The sequence below is a fragment of the Fringilla coelebs genome (genome assembly GCF_963513975.1).
Source record: "Fringilla coelebs genome assembly, chromosome: 12".
Lineage (NCBI taxonomy): Eukaryota > Metazoa > Chordata > Aves > Passeriformes > Fringillidae > Fringilla > Fringilla coelebs.
In genome coordinates, this window is record NC_140038.1 from 21,935,466 (window position 1) to 21,956,846 (window position 21,381).

Here is a 21,381-nt window from a genome sequence, read left to right on the forward strand (position 1 = left end):
ATGTCCTGGAGCCCCAGGAGTGGCTGAGGGAGCTGGGGACTCAAGTGTAACTTTTATTTCCATGGAAGACATGGGTGCCAAAGGCAGTTTAAACTATTTATTTTAAGACTTTCAAAGTACATTTCTGTCCTGAGAAACAACAGTCAGCTTCGGAACTGCTTAATACAGAATGCACAAAGTCAGTGCAGGAAGGTGAAAAATGAAGCTCTAAGGCACTTCTATTTGAAGACATGGAGGCGGCCACTGGAGTTGCCTCCCACCAGGATGCTCTGGCTGGGGTGCACGACGTTGATGGAGCACACGGAGCCGAGGCAGTCCACGTTGTAGAAGGAGTGCAGCAACTTCCCGGTGTCCTGGAAGACCTCGATCTGCCTGGGCTGTGCCATGCTGCCCACCAGGAAGCAGTGCTCCTGCTTGGGGTCCCAGATGGCCCTGAAGCGGGTCAGCCAGCGGCCTGTGTTGTTGTTGTGCCTGCAGGGGAAGAGGAACATTCCTCCTTGTGAATCCAGCATTTCAAATCATCATTTATGGCCCATCTGCTGCCTTGCCTTCTAAATCTTCAGCACACACGCGGCAGTGCTCAGACCCCTGCAGCGGATCCCTGTCCTGGGATGGGCAGGATGGGACAAGAATACCAAAATGGTTTGGGCTGGGAGAGACCTTAGAGATGACCCAGTGCCCCCCCTGCCATGGCAGGGACACCTCCCACTGTCCCAGGCTGCTCCAGCCCTGTCCAGCCTGGCCCTGGGCACTGCCAGGGACCCAGGGACAGCCACAGCTGCTCTGGCACCGTGTGCCAGGGCCTGCCCACCCTGCCAGGGAACAGTTCCTTCCCAAAACGCCATCCATCCCTGCCCTCTGGCAGCGGGAGCCGTTCCCTGTGTCTGTCCCTGCAGGCCCACAGGAGCAGCCACGGCGGTGCCCTGGCCCAGGTGTGCTGTCCTTACCTGACAGAGCTGAGCAACGTGACAGTGGATGACAAGGACGTGGTGTCGTAGACCCTGGGCACAGAAGAGCACATTAACACCAAGAGCCTGTGCTAACAAGGCAGCCCTTCCCTCACAGAGAGCTCCAGGAGCGTGCACAGACACCCAGCACAGACACCCAGCCCGGCCACAGGCACAGCACCCCAGCTGGAACCCCTCCCTGTGCCGGGGAACTGGATTTATTTCAGCTGGAACTGCAGCCCACCCTGCTGCAGAGCCCCCAGGCCAGCCCAGCGTCCCACCTGCTCCTCCGCCCCATGAACCCGGGGGTCCCACCCCGCGGGGCAAAAACTGCCCAGCCCACACCGAGTCAGGTAATCATCTGAATTACAGTCACAAAGTAACCGGGAGAAAATGAACCTCTAACACAAGCCACTCACAGCACCTTAAATGATGAAATGGTAGGCTATTTGCTATTTATCATCATTATTTCAAGTACCAGCTCCAAACAAATTTAGTTTCTGAGTATTTTGTGCTTATGTTCACCAGCCAGGTTTTGTCTGGCTGTTTTTGTGGGTTTTCATTTTGTTTGTTTTTTAAAGATTAACAGTACCTGTATGTTTTTACTTTTAAATATCCTGAGGGAAAATGAGAATTAAAAAAAACCAACCAAAGCAAAAAATTATTTAAAACTACATAAAAAATGTTAATGCAAGTAAATCTGTATAATTTTTTAACAGTGACAAAGACAGAAGGTGCTCAATGATGGATCATGTGGAGAATAATAATAATAGTAATAATAGTAATAGTAATAATAGTAGTAGTAGTAATAATAATACATGAGGATTCTTCCTTCCACAGCCTTACCTCAGCTTGTCATCAGCACACACTGTCACCACCCTGCTGCCAGTGACAGGTGAGAAATAGGCTGAGGCCACACTTTTGGTGTGTCCTGTAAGAGAGCTCAGGGGCTTGTTCTCCTTGGCGTTCCGAAGGTACCGAACATCAAAAACACAAACATCCCTGTAACAGGTACCACAAACACTTCAGTAATTATCCTTCATTCACCAAAAAAGCTCCAGAGCACGGCAGGCTGTGTGGGAGGAGGTTCAGAGCTTCAATATCCACTCAAATGGTGGCTCTGAGGGATTTGGGGAGCACCAAAACCACCCCAACCAGCCCTCCATACAGTCCCTCTGTGCCAACGCCCACCAGGGCCCATCTGCCTCCATTTGATCTGGGAAATCAAACCAAATGCCACCTTAAATCCTGCTAAGGACTTAAAAGTTGTTTTCTAAAAGGACCGAGACAGCTCTGACTGTAAATTGAGGCTGAGAAGCTCCTCAGCCCCACAACTGAAAAATCAGCCAGTTCAGTCTGGGCTACGTACACGGAGCCAGCAGCCAGGAAATAATGTTTGTTCACGGGGTGCACGTGGACTGTCCGTGTCCTCTTGAAGCCGATGTCCACAGAGAGCTCCGAGGACGCCCCCGGTGTCCGTCTGTCCACTACAGCCACGGGCCCGGCCCAGTGACTCACTATGGCAGTGCAGGCATTCTCTTCCAGGAAGTCGAAGCAGGACAAGTCTTCACTCCTGCAGATCTGAGCCCAGGGAAGGTTAAATGTCACCAGAAGTAAAGGAAACAGGCAGTTGTTCTAATACCCAAACACTCCCTGGGCTATGGTTCCATCCTTTCCCTCTTTAATTCACTAAAAACCACGCAGCCCATGTGACAGCGTCATCCAGCTGTGCAGGTAACCCTTCCTTGAAACAAGGATGCTTTCCACAGGGGAAATAATTAGGAGATAATTAACCATCCAAACCAGACCGGCAACAGCACATCCAAATTTCCAGTCAGAGCTCCTACAAGGCACTGTCACCTCTGTGTTCCAGCAATCAAAGAGCTGTGGGCCTTGAGCACACACTGAGGGAGGATTAAGGATATCTTTCCCTTCTCCAGTGCTCCAGAAACTTTTAATCATGTGCAGAAATGTAAACTTGGAAACTGGGAGAACCCAGGCTGTCTCTGGGTTTTGGTGAGTAGGAAACATCTCCCTATTTATGTGATGTTAATTAAATGCTGATTCATATTTTCATTGTGGAAATAGAACCTGAACTTTCCTGTTAATAAAAGAGCCAAAGAATGAGCTGGTACAAGCAGACTGAACCTTCCCAGCAGCGCCTCACCTCATCAAAGACAGCCCTGGTGACATCGCCACAGCGCAGAGTGTCATTGCTGAGGGACAGCAGGTGAGCAGGGTTGCAGGGAGAGAAGTGCATGCAGTTGATATGGAAGCTGTGGGGGATGAAGATGTGGGCTCCTTCCTCCATCCCGCAGCTCTGCAAAACAACAGATCCCACAGACACGGGTGCTGATCACTGTAGTTATTTCTGTTAATGACTACAACTCTTAGACCCAAATCTCTGGCTTTTGAATGTTTTTTGGAGGAGGCAGAGGCTGCTGGGTGAGAGGAGACAATAGCACAGGTGATATGGACTGCTTTTGGTCCTTAATTATGGAAAGCTGCAACTTCCTGTTGCAATTAGTGCCACTGCAGCCACCAGCCCTGGACCTGGACAGCAGCACCTGGCTCATTTTCACTCACACAGCTGGTTTCTGCTACCACATCAAAATATGGACACACTGGGTTACTGAGAGCTCAGGCTGAATTAGTGACCCAAATTGCATGAACACAGGATCTCTTGTGTCTTCTCTTCAAAATTTTGCATCATTTTGTTATTTTAAAAGAAACTGAACAGGTCATTTTGGACCAAGTTCTGGTTCATCCCACAAAGATGATTCTGCTTTCAAACTTCAGAAAAAACAAGGGAAAGCAGAAGGGAAAGCCACTCTGGCAACTCTGACAGTCACTCTTGACAACTACCAAGGATTATCCCTAAGAATGGAAAAAACCTAAAACACTCTCAAGAGCCTGACAAAATGCCACCCCAGGCTGTGCCCCACCTGCAGCTGTCCTGAACCACACACCTGTTCAGGTGAGGAGCACACCAACCACTCACCACATTCCAGAGGCCAAGGTGCCCCGAACTGTCTCCAGCTGCCACAAGGATGGTGCTTTCAGAAGGGTGGATGGCCATGGAACACACCCGGGACTTCACCACCTTCCTGATGTTCTCCTCTCTCAGCACCATGCTGCTCAGGCTCTCCTGGTACCTGGAAAACCAAAATGACAACCATCACCAAAACACTCATTAGGGAAGGAAGGAGGGCCAGACAACCCCCAGTTCTGGCTGCTGTTTTCACATTACCTCTTTATGTCAGGTGTGCCCTGCTCAGCATCTTCCGCTTTCACCTACACACAGAAAGGAGATGTCTAATCAAAATCAGAGCCCAAGTGAAATTACATGATCCAAAAATAACAAATAAAACCAGTAATACCTCACTTATCCTCATCCACGTGCTCAGTAAGGCCTCTGTCCATTTACTGCTCTCTGCCTGATCCTCTGGAACCATGGGCAAAGGTCCAGCTGGAACCTGAGGCTGGGAGGACATTGGCAATTTTTTTAACTCAAGCCAACTAAACCATAAACAAGGTGAATTGGTACTTTTCCTACACCAGACATTCTGAGAACACTCCTACAGTAGGACAGGAAATAAACAGTAAAAACAGAAGGTGATATCTTAACCTTATTAAAAAGATAAAGAGAATTTCACTGGCAGCACAGAACAACTGCCTCCCTGGGTTTATTCCTCTCCTGATACTCCAGCAAGACTTTTACTACAGATTCAAATCTATTCTACAGCTCCATGGAAGATTTAAATTCTGATCTCTCAGAACAACTTGCCTTTTACTTGTTGCTCCATCACTGCTTCAAAGAGATGGTAAATATTACCCGGGAAAATAAAACCAGTTCAGAAGTTACAGCGAAATAAAACCCAGAGTAATAAACCTTTGGATTTAAGGTTGCTCAGCTCCATGGGCTGTTGATGTGGAAAGTTCCACCTCAGGACCCTTCTGTGGATCCCAACTGCACCATGCCATCAGCCTGGGCCACAGAGCACTGCCTGGCTCGTGGCGAGACCGTGACAGAACCGACCCTGCCTTCCTGTCCCTGTGTCACAGCTCCCAAACGCCCCAGGGCAATGCCCAGGGCCACCCATCAGTGTCACCAGCAGTGGCTTCAGAAAGCTGCTGTGCACCCCCCCTCCTGCAGCCCTTCCCCATCTCACATATTCCTCTGCTTCTGGCCGGGCAAACGTGTCCAGCAAGGGAATGTCCAGCGGCGGCTCCCTGAGCAGGCGCATGGATCGCCGCCGCGCTGGCTCATCCTCCACCTTCTTAGGCTTGGCCCTGCAGCAACGAGAGCATCTCAGCTACAGAGCAGAGTTAGGGACGGACCCAAGGGCACAGCTGGCTGGCACCAGCCCCTCCTGGCCCTGCTCCTCCACCCATAGCGGTGAGGAACGAAACCACGAGCACTCTGCAATGCACACGCAGGCGCCACTCCTGTTTCCCGGGGATGCATCCCTTCCCAGTTCTCCCCATTCATTACCCACCCAGCCATTCCCACCTGCTCCCATCACACAGCTTACTCTGTATTTGGGCTTCAGCTCATTTTCTGCTCAACCTGGCACTGTTTTGGCACAGCCAATGTCTTCTCCTCCACATTTACTGGTTAACCTCTCACTCGCACCTTGGTCACACCCTCTCTTTTTTCCCCCTAACCTTTTCCCAACATTTGTTTTCCTCCCACAATGAAGAATCAAGGATATAAATCTCAACTACTGTCACTGTACATTTGTTTTCCTCCCACAATGAAGAATCAAGGATATAAATCTCATCTACTGTCACTGTACCTTTTAGTGACCTGAGATCGCCTTTTAGTGGTAAGTTGGTTAAGTCTTGCAGCTGACTTAAAGAGAAAAAAAGAGACTAATTATAGATAATGAGCATAAAGAATTAACCTGTATAAAATACAATTATCTCAAGGCAGCGATGAACTTACTGCAATTATTTATAATAATAAGAAAGAAACTGTGGTTGCCCCATCCCTGTAAGTGTTCCAGGCCAGGTTGGATGGGGCTTGGAGCACCTTAATCTATGGAAGGTGTCCCTGCCCACAGCAGGAGGTGGAATGAGAGGGGCTTTAAGGTCCTTTCCAAAGATCCAAGGATTCTGTGATTTTCATGGCTTTCCTCGTATACGGCTGCCCCAGTGAGGAAAGGGTTTCACACCAGGAAAGATGACAGTGCAATTATGACACTTGAAAAGAGCGTTTTGATGCTATTTAGACCCAATACAAACCTCATGTAGCTTTAGAGCAGCAAAGAATTTAGCATTTTCTGTGATGTTCTTTAGTCTCTTCCTTTCATAGGCTGATAGGTGGGAGTATCCATCCTACAGAATGGAAAGACAGTCACTCTCCATCATACAGTTACAAGGCTGCACGAGTGGAAGTGAGTCTCTAAACTAACTAAATTATTTTTAACAAATATAATAACAAATCTAAGACCATACAAATTGGGGTGGTCATGTATCAACAACAGAATCTGTCCATACGGGTCCAGTTTGCTTTACAAAACTTACTCTAGCATTAACGCTATGAAGAAAACAGTATCAAAATTTTTAATAATTAAAGTAATAATGAAGAGACTCAATAAAGCATTTAAAACTTCAGTGAAGGCGTAAAATGAAGTGGGACACTGCCAGCCAGAGGTTAAAAAAGGGGGAATAAAACCCGCTTACAAAAGAAAAACACTCAAAAGCTTTACTTCTATAAAGATAATAACCGGGGGCCGGGTACTCACCGGAGCCGCGTCTCCCCCGTCGCTGCCGTCGCTGTCCACATCCCGCAGCCCGTCCTGGCCGCGGGCAGCCGAGCTGGGCCCGGGCGGGGAGCCGGGGGCGGCTCTGGGGCCGCTGTCGGGCTCCAGGCACAGCCTCTTGCGGGCCGGGGAGCGGGCGCTCAGCAGCCGCTTCTGGGGCCGCGGCCAGGCCGCCGCGGGCAGCGGCGTCAGCACCACCCGCAGCTGCCGGCCCGGGCCCGGCGCCGCGCTCGGCCGCTGCTCGGCGGGGCCCGCCGGGGGCGACTCCAGCGGGGGGGAACGGGGCTCGGCGGGACCCGGGGAGGAGGACTCCTGTGGGGGTGAACGGGGCTCGGCGGGGCCCGCCGGGGAGGAGGACTCCTGCTGGGGCGAACGGGGCTCGGCGGGGCCCGCCAAGGGCGACTCCTGCGGGGGCGAATGGGGCTCGGCGGGGCCCGGGGAGGAGGACTCCTGTGGGGGTGAACGGGGCTCGGCGGGACCCGCCGGGGGCGACTCCTGCTGGGGCGCACGGGGCTCGGTGGGGCCCGGGGAGAAGGACTCCAGCGGGGGTGAACGGGGCTCGGTGGGGCCCGGGGAGGAGGACTCCTGTGGGGGTGAACGGGGCTCGGCGGGGCCCGGGCAGGACTCCAGGGGGGGCGAACGGGGCTCGGCGGGGCCCGCCAGGGGCGACTCCTGCTGGGGCGCACGGGGCTCGGTGGGGCCCGGGGAGAAGGACTCCAGCGGGGGTGAACGGGGCTCGGCGGAGCCCGGGGAGGAGGACTCCTGGTGGGGCGCACGGGTCTCGGCGGGGTCCGGTGAGGAGGTCTCCTGCGGGGATGAACGGGAGTCGGCGGAGACCCGCGGCCGGGCCCCCGGCACCGGCGGGCCCTGAACCCGGCCCGCCCCGCTCCTCACCTCCCCCGGTTTCTCCCCTCACAGCCCAGCTCCTCTCGTGTCCCCTCTCCTGCCAGCCCCCGGGTCCCCTCCCATCCCAGCGCCTCTCCTCCCGCGGCCCCGCACCTGCAGCTGCTGCCGGTGGTGCGCCGCCGGCTCCTCGGGCTGCCGCGGCCCGGGCTGGGACAGCGCCATGGCGCGCGCGGGGCGGAGCGGCGCTTCCCGCCCGCGCGGGGCCGGCCCGGCCGGGCCCGCCCTCAGCGCCCTCAGCGCCGGCACCGCCCGGGCCGCCGCCGCCGCCGGGCACGGAGCGCTGCGGAGTGCGAAATTCCTCCCTTCAGGGGGTGAGCAGGCCCTGGCACAGCGTGCCCAGAGCAGCTGTGGCTGCCCCTGGACCCTGGCAGTGCCCAAGGCCAGGCTGGACACTGGGGCTGGGAGCGCCTGGGATGGTGGAAGGTGTCCCTGCCATGGCAGGGGTGAGCTTTAAGGTCCCTCCCAAGCCCAGCCGTGCGGACTCGTTGCCCGGGACGAGCGGATGAAATGCTGGGCTCCAGGCACGCAGGGGCCGGCCCGTCCTGCCCTGCCCTGCCCGGTGCACAGCCGCCCTCACCCCGACTCCGCCGTGCCGGGCAAGGGCAGGCCCGCGCCCCGCGCCACGGCACTGACAAGATCTCGGCTTAAAAAGGAAACAGTAACTGAAAAACAGCACACGCAGGGCAGGGTTAGACACACCCAGTTCCAGGATGTGGGGAATTAAATAGGAAAATTAAGAACGTTCATTCATCACCTTTTTCCTTCCCAACCTGCTCTTTCCAGAGCAGCACCCCAGCTCCCAGCACCGGGAGCACTGAGGCAGGAGCAAGCAAGGACAGAGGCAGCCACAGCTCTGGGGACATGCAGCCCCCAGCATCTGTGGTCATGATCATGTACCTGAGGGGGCTGTAAAGCAGCAGCACAGGGAGGAGTGTCACCTTCTAGAACCACTCACAAGCAGAAAGGCTCAAATAAACGGACAAGTTAAAAAATACTTATTTAATGTGAGCTTTTGTACTCGACAAATACACAAGTCCCAGAAGGTTCAGCAGCAGCAAACGAAACAAAAATTTAATAAACAGTGATTCCATCTTCAGGAAATTCACTCAGTAATTGCTAACATATGGAATACGAAGGCTGAAGGAAGCTCCTGGATTTGGGTTTGGGCAGTGCCATCATGGCCAGCTTCCCAGCAGCTCCCTGTGTGCCACCAACGCTGTAGGACACAGAGCTGGCACCGGAGGAAGCTGAAGCCTTTGAACTCGGCAGCTTCTTGGTCCTTCTGTACCTGCTGTAGCCACTGCAAAAATCAGAGAAGGAGTGTGTGAGACACCTGTGGCACCTGCCCTGGCCCCTGCACCAGCCTGCGCTCACACAGGCACCACCACTGCATTTTCTTGAGGACTACACACTCATTTTGTGAATTTTTTTTTTTTTTTAACATGCATGGCTGCAAAACGACCTCTGAAATGCAAACAGTACAACTGTTGATCTGGGATGTACCCACGGGTGAGCAGCAACAGCAAGGGACACTTCAGAGGCAGCAGAGCTAATGACAGATATTCCAGTAGATGGGAAAGTGCCAAGGGTGGGACAAAACCTGCTGGGCTGGGAAAACCATTTGCTACAAAAACCAGGGAGCAGAAGGGTGAATTTTGGGGCAGAGAAGGGGAAATCCTTGGGAAGTGGCAGATCTGCCTGAGAAGCTCAAGGCCAACCAACAGCAGATGCAGGTGTTGCTTTGCATGATACAATCAGAAGGAGAATCTGAATTAACAAGGGGCTGAAGTTCAAATATCCATCAAATGTTCAAAGTTTTAAGACCTGTTTATGATTTCAAGCAAGGAACCTGGTGAGCCTGCTAATGCTAGCTATGGCAGAACACTGAAACGGAGTGCTCCCTGCTAGCCTGCGGCAGTCAAGTGTGAGGACAGCTGTAAATGTCCTTCCTCACCAGCTTTAAAAAGCAAACATGCAGAAAAGCATGGCAGAGCAGCTCTGACAAGGCACGCAGATAATTTGAACACCATTATTTAAGCCCACGCTCAAGACACTGCAGTGGGATAACTGCAGTTCTGGGGTCATCACTGCGCAGTGACAAGTGACCCCAGGCACGTACCCTCTGGGGTGGAACTGCTGGCTGCCACCACCACTCGTCTTTTTCCTCTTGGAGTCCCTGGAGGTCGGCGCCCGCTTCCTCTTCCTCCTCTGGTTTGTGTTATTGCCAAAATAGCTGGAGGTTGTGCCTGCATCCTCTGCTTCCCCATCGCTCCCCAGCGAGCCCGTGCTCCCCGTGGCCGTGTCCCCGCCCGGGCAGGCAGCATCTTCTACACACGGGCAGGGAGGGAAAGCTAACTCAGGCAGGGAGCACCGGGGCCAGTCAGGCACCAGGACACACTGCTGGGGTCAGAACATCTGTCCTGGCCGTTCCTCACCTCCTCTGCACTGCCCCACCACCAGTCTTTCAGATACACCCTGAATTTATATCTAGTGGGAAGGCAGAAAGACTTTGGTGTGTTCTGAAAGTGATTGCTCCCTTTTGAATTATAGAACTGTAAAAATTAGTTATTTGTGATTAAATCATGGTAACTTTTGAAGCAAACATCTGCTAGAGGAGGAGAGAAAGGCACTGAACAGAAGTACATGTTGAGGTACAAAGCACACCTGGGATGGAGCATTCTGAGTACTTATCCATCACTTTAATTATTTCTGCACCGTACTTCTCCAGTTTGTCTTCTGTGACACCATCGATCTGCAGCAACACCTCCATGTCTGAGGACAAGGTTTCTGCAGCACGACAAAGCACCCCGCAGACATGTCAAACAAATAACTTTTTATAAAGACACCCTGAAGGAAATGAATTCCTTTCCACACCCCTCTATGCAGAAGCCCCAATGGACTTCTGAGAAACCTGACCTTACCTGCTATTTTCTTTAGGGTGGAAGTACTGAAAATATTGAAGTAATGCACATCAAAGACTTTGCCCAGGGTTTTACAGGTGTCTGTAAGTTCACTGAGGCACTGTTTCACCATCTCTTCCCTCTGGGACATCTTTGCCATGGAAGCCCTTTGCCTTCTGATGGCACTGGCACTCTCTGTCTCGTGGAACTCCACCTGTTAAAATGAGCCATCCATAACTGCTGCCAGGGAACTCTGGCACACCCTGACTGATAACACAGGGACACAGTGCAGGAAACACAGATATCCTCTGATGGACCAAAAAAAGCTGTTCTCCCAGCACACATTTTTAAAGTAAGTTTTTACAGGCTACTCAACCGCACCCAGTTTCCTCAACAAAGGGCTGGAAGAGTTTAGAGAGAAAGAAAACCTCCCAAGAGCCCAGTTCCCAGCTGGCTTGAAAAAGAGGTTACTGGGCTAATACTGAGGGCTTTGTCCTGCTCCAAACACAGCACTAACGCAGAGGAGGCGTTGCCTCAAGAAACCTGGGACTGTTCCATGACCTTCACAAAGTGCCTATTCCATCAGATCCCACCAATGACTAGGAAAAATTAGAGTAGAAAATGAAGAAGGGAGCACTGGTTCTTCTTTCTCTTCTTAGCCATCTTTCTGTGGGGATCAGAACTTTCCTTCACTGTCCCGCAGGAATCACATGGGTGGGGAAGAAGAGAAAGATTTAGACCTCTTCAAGCCTCACAAACTCACTTTTTGCCCCACAACATTATTACTGGAATACTGGGCTAGGAATCACACATATTGGATTCTGTTCCTTCCATCTACCAGACGTTGGCTCAGCTGGAGGCAAAGTGTGTTTAAGCTACCAGAGGGAATATGCTAAAGGAAAACTGCAGCAAAGAAACTAAAAACAGTTACACACCTGGAGTGACCCATCCAGCACAGCCTGAGCTCTCTCCCCCAGAATGACATATGCCACTGCCTGGTCATTAGCTGTGATGTACAAATCCTCATCCAGGATCTTGTCCAGGACTAGTTTTCTAAACAGCCTTTCAGCATTGTGCCTGGAATAGGCAGCCCCCTTCCCAAATATTCCAGACTGAATCTTGGCACTCGTCGAACCTGCGCAACAGAAAGCACAGGATGAGCCCGTGCTCACAAAGCCCATGTACATGCATTTACAGACCTGTGGGAGATTCCCAAGGCAGTCTATTCACATTCAAAAAAGCCTTTAAACACCAGAAAACCAATATTATCACTATAGCAACCTGAAATGGATTAAATCTTCAGTTTCATTTCTTTTGGATCATTTACCACAAGAGATTCTTGGGAAAATTAACTTTGCAAAATACATGTTTTTTTAAACACCTGCTGGCATTGCACAGCCCTCTTGATTCCTGGTCAGGGATTTGTGCACCAGGTTATTCAGGCGTTTCTGGGAGAAGACTCACCTAGGAAAATGTCCACCATCATGTTGAGGGTGTACCTGCCAGAGCCTGGATTCCTTTTGCTGTTCATCCGCCCCGCCTGCGCACAGTGCTCGCGCACAAACCGCACGATGCTCTTCACATCCTCAGTCACGTCCCGTGATTTATAATCCTGTTAAGTTACACCCCATTAGGACATGCCATTACGTGTTTCTGCCCTAATCCAAGCTGTTACTGACAACCTCAGTTTACATGATTGAGCTTTTCTCAGCTGTGAATTGAGTTTGTTCCAAATAAAGAAACCGTGATTTCCTAGTTAGAAACCTACAGTGATACAGTCACAGGGATTCTGGATGTGAAAACGCAAAACCAGTCCAACTGACTGTATAAAATCCCCCCGGGGTTATTTGTGTAGAGTGAGGTGCAAGATTGCTGGGTAAATACCGGCAATCAAGGTAAATCATTTGGGAAGTATTCCTGTAATTATCCTGCTGCGCTCTAGAACATTAGAATGAGACTAAATAGGCATTATCCTCATCAAATTTGGTTCCAATCACAGCTGTATAAGGAAATGTTTCAAACACAGAGCTGAGAAACAATATCCACAGGTACACAACTGATCAGGATCCCTTCCCTGCTGGCCTCCACACCTGCCTTCCCTTCTGCTCCTGCTCCTAAGTTTGCATAACCCCAAATGTTTCGACCACCTTCAGCACGGCACACCTAATATGGCCCTCATACTGCTCTGGCAGTAAAAAGCTGCCCTGAAAACACCAGGACAGGAGCTGAAGGGATTTCCCCACAGTCACTGCAGTGGATCTGAATTGAGCTCCTGCCTCCTACAAGGAACATCCTTATGCCTCTGACAGGACAAGTCCATAGTAAAACCCTGAAAATACCTGGAAGCATCACAAAAATACAGGACTTTTATTCCTTTTCTCCATTTGCCTTCCCAAAGGTCATGTAACTGCTTCTGGATGCAACTAAATACAAATTCAGTTTAACACCGCTACAAAAAAAACCTGTGGGGTTTACCTTCTTTCTACTGCAGTTGTCACAAATCACTTCTGGGTGCTCTTTGCAGAAGGTAGGGTTGAAGTTGGTCTCCCCGAAGTAGGCGAGCAGCTGGACGCGGCGGCACTCGACCACGTTCTCACAGTAGTGCACCATGCTGTACAGGTTGTTGAAGTGGGTCTGCCTCGTGTGGCTGTTCCCATCCTTCTCCACTGAAACACAGCAAATTCAGTGGTGTTAAAGCTGCACCTCTGCCTTTTCATGGACTGAGAAAAAAATTGGCTTTGCTTAAAAAATCTGCAATACTGGCTTTGCTTAAAACGCAATATTGGCTTTGCTCAAGAAAAGATGAGCGGGTTAGTACAGAACAGATGTAGGACTTCAGATTTTACCTCTGAAGTTTTAGAGAACTGGAGAAGGGAAATAAAGCTAGAATGACAAAAATCAAGAGAAAGGTAAGTGTGACAGCAGGAGAGGAAGTGGCCTCAAGTTGTGTCAGGAGAGTTTTAGATTACATCTCAAGATCAGTTTCTTAGAAAGGGTAGCAAAGCCTTGGTACAGGATGCCCTTAATGGAGTCACTATCCTTGGACATGCTCAAAAAATATGTGGATGTGGCACTTGAGGACATGTTTTGGTGGTGAACAGGGGGGTAGAGTTGGTCTGACAGTTGGATTTGATGATCTTAAAGGTTTTTCCAACCTTAACAACTCCATTATTCTGTGAAGCAAAGTGGTTTTAACTAAAATTAACTACAAGTGACAAAAAACCTGCTCCTGCCACCTGAATGAAAACATCCAGGAAAGGATTCCAGTTCTCCCCTCCCTGCAATACTGAACTATCCATGGCACTTGCAAAAGAGAAGTAACACAGGCTAAATGAGACCAGCGACAATGTGACTGCTGTAATGTCATCTCCAAAGTCTCCAGAGGAGAACTCACTCAGGATGAGCCTTCTCAGCCTGGTCACATCACTGTAGCTGTAGAAGAGCAGGCAGTGGGACATCTCTCCATCCCTGCCAGCTCTGCCAGACTCCTGGTAGTAACCCTCGATGGATTTGGGAAGGGATGCGTGGATAACGTAGCGCACGTCGGGCTTGTCGATGCCCATTCCAAAGGCAATTGTTGCACAAATCACCTGGGAAAGAGATCATAATGTTCCACGTTATGGAAATCACTCCTGCAACACTGCATGGAAAGCAGATGAGGGACCTGAATTAGGAAACCCGGAGGACCCAGAATTTCAGCTGTAATGGTGCAGAACAAGTACAAAACAGCAACCACCTCCCATCCTGTCAGAGGAGCTACTCCAGACCCAGGAACACCCAGGAACATCCCAGCCTCTGCACAGCAGCCTGCCAGGAGCTGTTTCTGAAGCCCTGCACTGCTCAGGTCCTCCCTGCTGGAGTAGCACACCTCGGTACAGCGCCACAAACCTTCCATTCACAGAATTCCCGGTGAAAGGTGGCTGCTGTGCCCCAGCAGGTCTGCTGGGATCGGTTATTCAATACTGCATTTGGTGATAACAACTTCCCTATTATTTCCCAGGCCAAGAGGGATAAAAGTGCCCAGATTTTCTTCCCTTTTCCTCCCGGTTTTTCTTCACCTGGCATCCCTCCTGATTAACCCACTTCTGCTGCACAAGATCCCTGTTGGAATCGGTGAGGCCAGCGTGGTAGGCCAGGGCAGCCAGCCCCTCCTTCTGCAGGATGGCTGCTGTGGTGTCACACTCGTGCCGGGAAAGGCAATAGATTATCCCAGAGTCGTCTGCAAAGAGATGGGAAAAGAAATCTGAACTACAATACAGTTTTAATTCCTTTCCCTGCTCAACCTGCCAAGCACACACCAACCTCTCCCCACTAGAATAAGGATAAGAGTAAAGATATAACTGCTTCACTATAGAACTTACTTTATTAATATCAGATAGTCTTGATAGTTTTTCCTACACAGTCTTTTTGGGCTTTTGGTGAGGTGGAATGAAGAAATGTTCCCCTCATCAGTATTGTGCAATCTCAGGATTTAGAATACATGAACAAAACCTATATAAATCAAGAGTTAGAGAAGCCCAATAAATGCTCTCTGAGGGTACAGCATGGGAGAAGCTCTGAGGGAGCTTGGTGTAATCCAGCTCCAGCAGCAGGAGCTGCAGGACTCCAAAGTGAGCCTAGAAAGATGGGAATCTCTGAAGATAGCTTCAAGGGCAACTACAGATAAGCAGACCAATGCAATTAAACAATTAAGATAATGCATGGCCTTTATGCCCTGAAGACATCCTAAAAGCTCTGGCAGGCTCCAGAAGGGTCATTCAAGAGCATCCCCATAACTGACTTTTCCATCTTAACTTAAATTCTCAACTCTAGAATGCACATAAATCTGATTCCCATTTTCAGTAACATCACTTTACCTCCATCTTGCTTTTCTGGTAAATATATCACTATTACAGCATTATAAAAGCTTTTACTGCCTTGAGAAGTGGTTCATGAAAAGGCCTGTGGGCACCATGCTGCTGAGTACTCACGGGGGTGATATTTTTTAATCCATTCCAAGCAATCCATCGCCACCTTCTTTGGCTTCTTGGGCAACACATCATATTTCAAGTTATGCCTGTTGAAGCTCATTGTAAACCTGAAATGTGACAGTTCATGGTGCTCGTCAGCCTTATGGGTACAGCTATGTTGTGTTAAACAGCTTCCTTCATCAGGCAAGGAAGGGCTTGGTGAGTTTTTTGTGTCATATGTTAATATTTTTAGTCTACCTCCTATTAAATTCCATGCATGCATTTAATTTAATTTAATTTAATTTTATTTTATTTAATCAGATACAGCTACACAAGGATTTCAGATAGGCCTGTGAGGCTTTTTTTTACTTCACTAAGTTTTCCACTCAGAATTTCTGTGGAAGAAACAAAGGGTTTCAGAAACCCGCTGAGCAACTCACACTTGTGGTTTGAGCATCTCGAGCTGGTTGAGGATGTCCTTCTGCACGCGGGGGTTGGCGGTGGCAGTCAGGGCCATCATGGGCACGGAGCGGAACTTCCTGCGCAGCATGTTCAGCCGCTTGTAGTCTTGTCGGAAGTCATGGCCCCACTGGTCGGGAAACACAATTTGGGTGCAACTGAGTAAAACGCTCCAGCGGAGTCTTTTGGCACTCCTGAAAACAAGGGGAGGTTTTACCTGGCTGACACAGTGGGCCTCGTCAATGACAAAACGCGCCAGCAGTTTCCTGTCGTAGAGGTTCTCCAGGGCGGACATCAGGCGGCTGCTGGCACACACCTGGGACACACCACCAGTGGCAATGCAAAGCAAAATACCTGGGCTACAAGCGTCAGCTGGGCTGGCTGAGAGCACAGAAACAACCGTCCTACGGCGCAGAATCACCCTGCACTGTGCAGCTGACTCCTCAAGGCACAGAGATGACGCCAGTCAGCTGCGTTCTAACCAAGCAGCTGCTGTGGGACTCCCACCAGGTTCTGGGATCACCCACCCCAAGGCCCCTCATTCTGAGGAAATTTCAGCACATTTAAATTACTTATGTCAGGAAACGGAGAGAGAAACACAATCAGCACACTAACCAGGCCCCTCTTACAAAGCTCTTGTGCAATAACAGGTTTTTAAGGCAGCATCCAATGCAGCCCAAGGCCAGCTCTGACAATCTCCTATCACCCTGACAATGCTGCATTTTTCCTGTATTACCCGATTCAGAGCAGTCTGGATTTAGTAGCTACAGGACAGTGATTAACACTAATGTGTATCAAGACAGATTGAAACAGCTGGGCATGGGAGCCTGTTTTAGGAATTTACAATTTACAGACATACTCAGTTCTTATTCTTGGCTAATTACTGAAAATTAGCTACATCTGTACAGATTCTTAATGAGTTACCCAAAACCTAGCATTTTTTTTTCCCCAGAAGCCTACTCTGAGCGCAGATTTTAGCACCTCACAGCAATTTTCCCCCTCATAGCCCCTATGGTTTTACAACTGAAGATGAAGTACAGACCTTCTCAGGGGTGACATACAGCAGTTTTATGACAGGGTCTTTCTTTGACAACTGCATGTAGATTTTTGAGGCATCAGCATCTGTTCTGTCACCAGTCAGGTATGTTGCAGCAATCTATATTAAAAAAAGCATAAATATATAGAGTTTGATTACATGCAAAACAAAAGAACCTCCAAATGAAGAACCTCCCTACCTCTCATTACAAACCATTTCCTAAGCAGTCAGCCTTGGGAACACACGTTTGGAGCACACATCTGAGCACCCTGGGCTAGGGGAAGCTGTCCCTGTGCGTGGCAAGGGGTGAAACAAGGTGAACTTTAAGATCCCTTCCAACCCAAACATCCTGGGATCCTGTGATCTCCTGCACCTGCATTTCTGCTCTGTGCATATGTTCCCAAAGATGTTTAGCACCTCCAGAACTCCCGCAGCTCAGGAACTCCTAGGGCTCATTCCCACTGCAGTCAAGCTGCTCCTGTGTAGGTGAGTGATCATCTACAATCTCAGGATCTCAGAACCAGCCCCTGCTCTGAAAAGCGCAGCTCCAACACCCAGCACCAGGAGCAGCAATAAATCCAGCGGTCACACTGCCAAGATATTCGAGCTCATCCAATTTAGCTCTTCCCAGGCAACTTCCTGTGCTGTTCACAGTGTCCATCTAATCTATTTATGCAGTTTATATTCGGGAGACACAAGATTCGCCGTAAAATTTCAGATTTCTAATCCAGTTACCTGCAGTTTCACTCAATAAAGCTGCTGGAACTTACATCTAAAGTCTTCAGCTTCTGAACCTGATCGATGATGAGCGACCTCAGCGGAGAAATAACGATGGTGACCCCAGCAGAGACACAGGCTGGTAACTGGTAGCACAGGCTCTTCCCACCTCCTGTGAGGATGAGACACAGCACAGCAAGGGTTGGGTATCAAGAGAAAAGGGATGGACACCTACTCCTTATTTCCCATTTATGGCACTTCTGGAAACAATACATTTCAACCAATGCCTGCCTGTAGGATAAGGAAGAGTTACCGTGTGAATTATTAAGGAAGGCAGAAATTCAATCCCCTCACTCAAAATACCCCAGTGCCACAATACTCCTGAAATCCTGCAGTCACAGAATTCTAGCACAACAGAGGCATAGAGGAAGAGAAAAGCTTGTCCCAAAGCTTGCAAAAAGAGCTGCAGGTCTGTACCCTGTACCTGTGGGCATGAGGATGAAACAGTCCTCCCCCAGCAGAGCAGCATTGATGGCCTCCAGCTGGTTTGTCCGGAAACAGTGCAATCCAAACTTCTTGTGGAATATATTCATCATTTCTGCAGAATGGGGGAATTTCATACCCCTGAAACGCTCCAGTGCAGGGTTATGAACCACTGGATCTGGAAGACAAAAAAAAAGTAATTAGCATAAGTTATGACATTGGGTCACAGAAGGAATTCCTCCCTGTGAGGGTGGGCAGGCCCTGGCACAGGGTGCCCGGAGCAGCTGGGACAGTGGAAGGTGTCCCTGCCATGGCAGGGGTGGCACTGGATGGGATTTAAGGTCTCTTCCACCCCAAACCATTCCGTGGCTCTGATTTTCACCTCCCTTTTTGCAAGCCTGTTCCTACATTAACCTGAAATGACACTGAACAACTCTGGGCCCCAGGGGGACTTGAGTTTGCTTCCACAAACATATTTTGGAACATTTTGCAGTGAAAACCATTGTACAGCTTTGAATCAAAAGCTGCAGAATCATTATTTAACTAAAACACAGAAACATCCTCATTTCCAATTTTAGCAGCTTCATCTTCCAGCAGCCTGAAACTTGCACAGGAAGGGAATATTCCAGTTTGACATCATTTAGCGGAAGAAAAAAAAACCCAAGATGACTTTGCAAAAAAAGGGAACCAAAAGAAACTTCCACAGAAACAAAAGACATGGATGTGATCTGTAATAGTTACTTGGTAATAGAGTCAATAAGAAAAAAATAAGAATTTAAAAATGGAAAACCCCAATAACTCTCAGCAGTATAGTTCACCTGGATGGTTCTTTGTTGCCATGGGGAGGCCTGGCTTTGGAGCAGCAGGACTGGATCCCACGGCTGTCCCTTTGGCTCTGGACATGATCTTGGACAGGAGGGATTTGGCAGGAGGGCCCTGCGGGCCGGGCCGGCAGAGCGGCGCCCCGGGGGCCGGCACGGGCACCGGGCTCTCCCAGTCCTCCTCCTCCAGGTCATCGATGTCAAAGGCATCCAGGTCCAGGTCGGGCTCGTTGGTGCCCAAGCTGTTCCCTGCAGGACTAGCAGTGGGAACTGTGCTGGTCAGGGGCTGGATCCCGTTCCGTGCTCCAGGGCTTCTGTGCAGGCTGAGCCTGGGGGAAGCTCCCTCCCTGCCACCTCCCCTGGCGCCAGGCAGCTCTGCAGAGCCCGGGCAGGGCACCTCCTCAGCACTCTGCTTTGCAGCACAAGAGCTGTCCGAGGTCTGGTTGGTTTTGGCAGAAGAGGTGCTGGAATGAACAGAAAGCACCAAGGGGAGGTTTGTGGATTTGGAGGAGTTTCTGTCAGAACTGAAGCTCCAGCGTGGGCCAGAGCCTGCACCAGGACACACGCGAGGGCCCTGCTCCATGGGAGACTTCCAGCTTCTAGGAACAGTGGTGCTGATGCCATTCTGGTTCAAACTGACAGAATTAGCCAGCAGTTTTCTCCTGGGAGAGATAACAAGGGAAGGACGAACAAAAAAAAAAAAAAAAATTTAGTCACAAGCAATGATTTACCAAGTTCTACAACATTCATTAACAGTTTTGTCTCACTGCTATTAAACATCTTAACATATGGTGGTTCCATCGTGCTCTGAGTCACCATGTTTGAAAATTATTTCAAACAAATCAAGGGAAGAGAAAATACCTCCAGAAGAAACTAATGACAAAACTGTGACATCATCTCTACAGACACAATATTAAATAATTCCTAAAAGCAAGGAACAGATCCAGGCAAGGTAGAAAACAAAAAGTCCTTAAGAGGCAAAACCTGATGTTAAAAGTATGCCTGAACCCCATGACGTTTTTAGGTACTTTCTAAAGACTATGTCTGACTACAGCAATGGGAAATAAAATAGTTGTTGTATTGAGAACATTTACAGAAGCTCATGGTCCCAGTCCAGGAAGAACCTAACCAAAATCCCAGATCCCAACACTTTGTCCATGCATTGTGCCATCAGATGAGGCAGCAGATAGAGCAGCAGGTTGTGGCAGCAATAATTCCATTGGAAGATGACAAATTCAGGGATATTAGGAGAAATCACCATCCCTGCAGTCAGCAAGAGGGGAGACAATACCAGCTGAGCGCCCGTGGCAGGAGAACTGAGGAGGACACCTGGCAGGTCACATCCCATCACCTGTGGGTGCAGGAGCACCTGGTGCCAGGCCCCTCCTCAGGCTGCCCGTGGAACTGGACCCTCCCTCTGGCAGCACACAGGGGCCCCTAACGCTTGCAGCAGTTTGGGGTACTTTGTTCCAAGCTTTCCAAGCCCTCCTGCCCGGTTCTCAATGTGCTGGGGACACCTGCAGGCGGGTCCCTGCTCCTGACGGAGCTGCTCCAGCCTACCTGAGGTCCCTGTGCTGCAGCAGGGCCCGGGCACAGCCCAGGGCCTGCAGCTCCTGCAGGGGGATGGCATCCACCAGCTCGCAGATGGCCTCCATGACTCCCAGCAGCCGCGGGGCCACCGGCACGGCCTCACCTGCACAGGGAGGGAGCTCAGCACAGTCATTTCAGCAGAACACCTGTCCAGAGGACACCACCCTCCCAGAGGACAGGGCACTGCAGTGAATCAGTCTAAACAATTCACTTCCAACATCTTTTTAGTCCATGTGCATAAAGAAACTGTTTCTGTGCGCAGGAACTCAATGAATGTACTTATTTTTGCCCTTGTCTTTTATTATCTGTCTATAATTCAACCATTTACGTCAACTCTCCATCTACAGATGTTAATTCTCCATCTGTTAATATTCTTGGATTACACAGGATAATAAATAGTTGCAAACTATCCCCAAAATCAGAGATATGACATTCCAAAGCATTTTGTGTACCTGAATCTCCTGCACTGGCATCACCAGGATGTGTTGAGGGAAGTTTCTCCTGCCTGGCCTCAGAGCTGCTAGGTGTGCCCCTTCCTCCAGTGGGAGAGTCTCTGAAAACACTGCTAACACCAAAAGGAAAAGCCATGAAAATACAGATATCTGTAAACTGAGGCACTTCCATAGAACAGCTGGATTTAAGATGTGTGGAAAGACAAATTCCTGAAGGCCCAGGTAGAACCCAAGAGCTGAGCAGCCACTCATCCTGTGTACCAATGTGTGGAATTTTCTCCCATCCCATTACAGAAGTCACTCTGCTTTTTTTCTGAAGTGAAAGCCACCTAAAACATCAGCCATAAAACTAG

General features: G+C 49.9%; 2 protein-coding genes across 2 annotated transcripts; both read right to left on the minus strand.

Moving 5' to 3' along the window:
• Positions 1-83: 83 nt before the first annotated feature.
• On the minus strand, positions 84-7,804 carry WDR76 (WD repeat domain 76). Its single transcript, XM_084213927.1, has 13 exons — positions 7,715-7,804; positions 6,698-7,522; positions 6,195-6,287; positions 5,747-5,802; positions 5,120-5,240; positions 4,328-4,429; positions 4,198-4,241; positions 3,949-4,102; positions 3,115-3,267; positions 2,317-2,528; positions 1,794-1,949; positions 948-1,001; positions 84-471 (listed from the first exon to the last, which is right to left on the minus strand). Exons 1-13 carry the CDS (start codon positions 7,781-7,783, stop codon positions 219-221), a joined length of 2,292 nt encoding a protein of 763 aa, XP_084070053.1. The 5' UTR covers positions 7,784-7,804; the 3' UTR covers positions 84-218.
• Positions 7,805-8,710: 906 nt separating this feature from the next.
• BLM (BLM RecQ like helicase) lies at positions 8,711-20,679 on the minus strand. Its single transcript, XM_084213599.1, has 17 exons — positions 20,547-20,679; positions 18,984-19,648; positions 18,167-18,343; positions 17,736-17,854; positions 16,972-17,085; positions 16,147-16,245; positions 15,911-16,059; positions 15,492-15,598; positions 14,580-14,740; positions 13,916-14,111; positions 12,997-13,187; positions 11,986-12,133; positions 11,457-11,656; positions 10,543-10,735; positions 10,286-10,408; positions 9,741-9,948; positions 8,711-8,921 (listed from the first exon to the last, which is right to left on the minus strand). Exons 1-17 carry the CDS (start codon positions 20,639-20,641, stop codon positions 8,738-8,740), a joined length of 3,129 nt encoding a protein of 1,042 aa, XP_084069725.1. The 5' UTR covers positions 20,642-20,679; the 3' UTR covers positions 8,711-8,737.
• Positions 20,680-21,381: the final 702 nt, after the last annotated feature.

What these genes read in the sequence shown, in the direction of transcription:
- WDR76 (XM_084213927.1), bottom strand. Translation starts at nt 7,783, where the DNA reads ATGGCGCTGTCCCAGCCCGGGCCGCGGCAGCCCGAGGAGCCGGCGGCG. An exon ending in CGATCTCAGGTCACTAAAAG is followed by an intron (nt 5,241 to 5,746) that starts GTACAGTGACAG and finishes TCGTTGCTGCAG; the next exon opens with GGCCAAGCCTAAGAAGGTGG. An exon ending in CGTGGATGAGGATAAGTGAG is followed by an intron (nt 4,242 to 4,327) that starts GTATTACTGGTT and finishes TTCTGTGTGTAG; the next exon opens with GTGAAAGCGGAAGATGCTGA.
- BLM (XM_084213599.1), bottom strand. Translation starts at nt 20,641, where the DNA reads ATGGAGGCCATCTGCGAGCTGGTGGATGCCATCCCCCTGCAGGAGCTG. An exon ending in AGAAGCTGAAGACTTTAGAT is followed by an intron (nt 17,086 to 17,735) that starts GTAAGTTCCAGC and finishes TTTTTAATATAG; the next exon opens with ATTGCTGCAACATACCTGAC. An exon ending in CAGCAGTTCCACCCCAGAGG is followed by an intron (nt 8,922 to 9,740) that starts GTACGTGCCTGG and finishes TGATTTTTGCAG; the next exon opens with TGGCTACAGCAGGTACAGAA.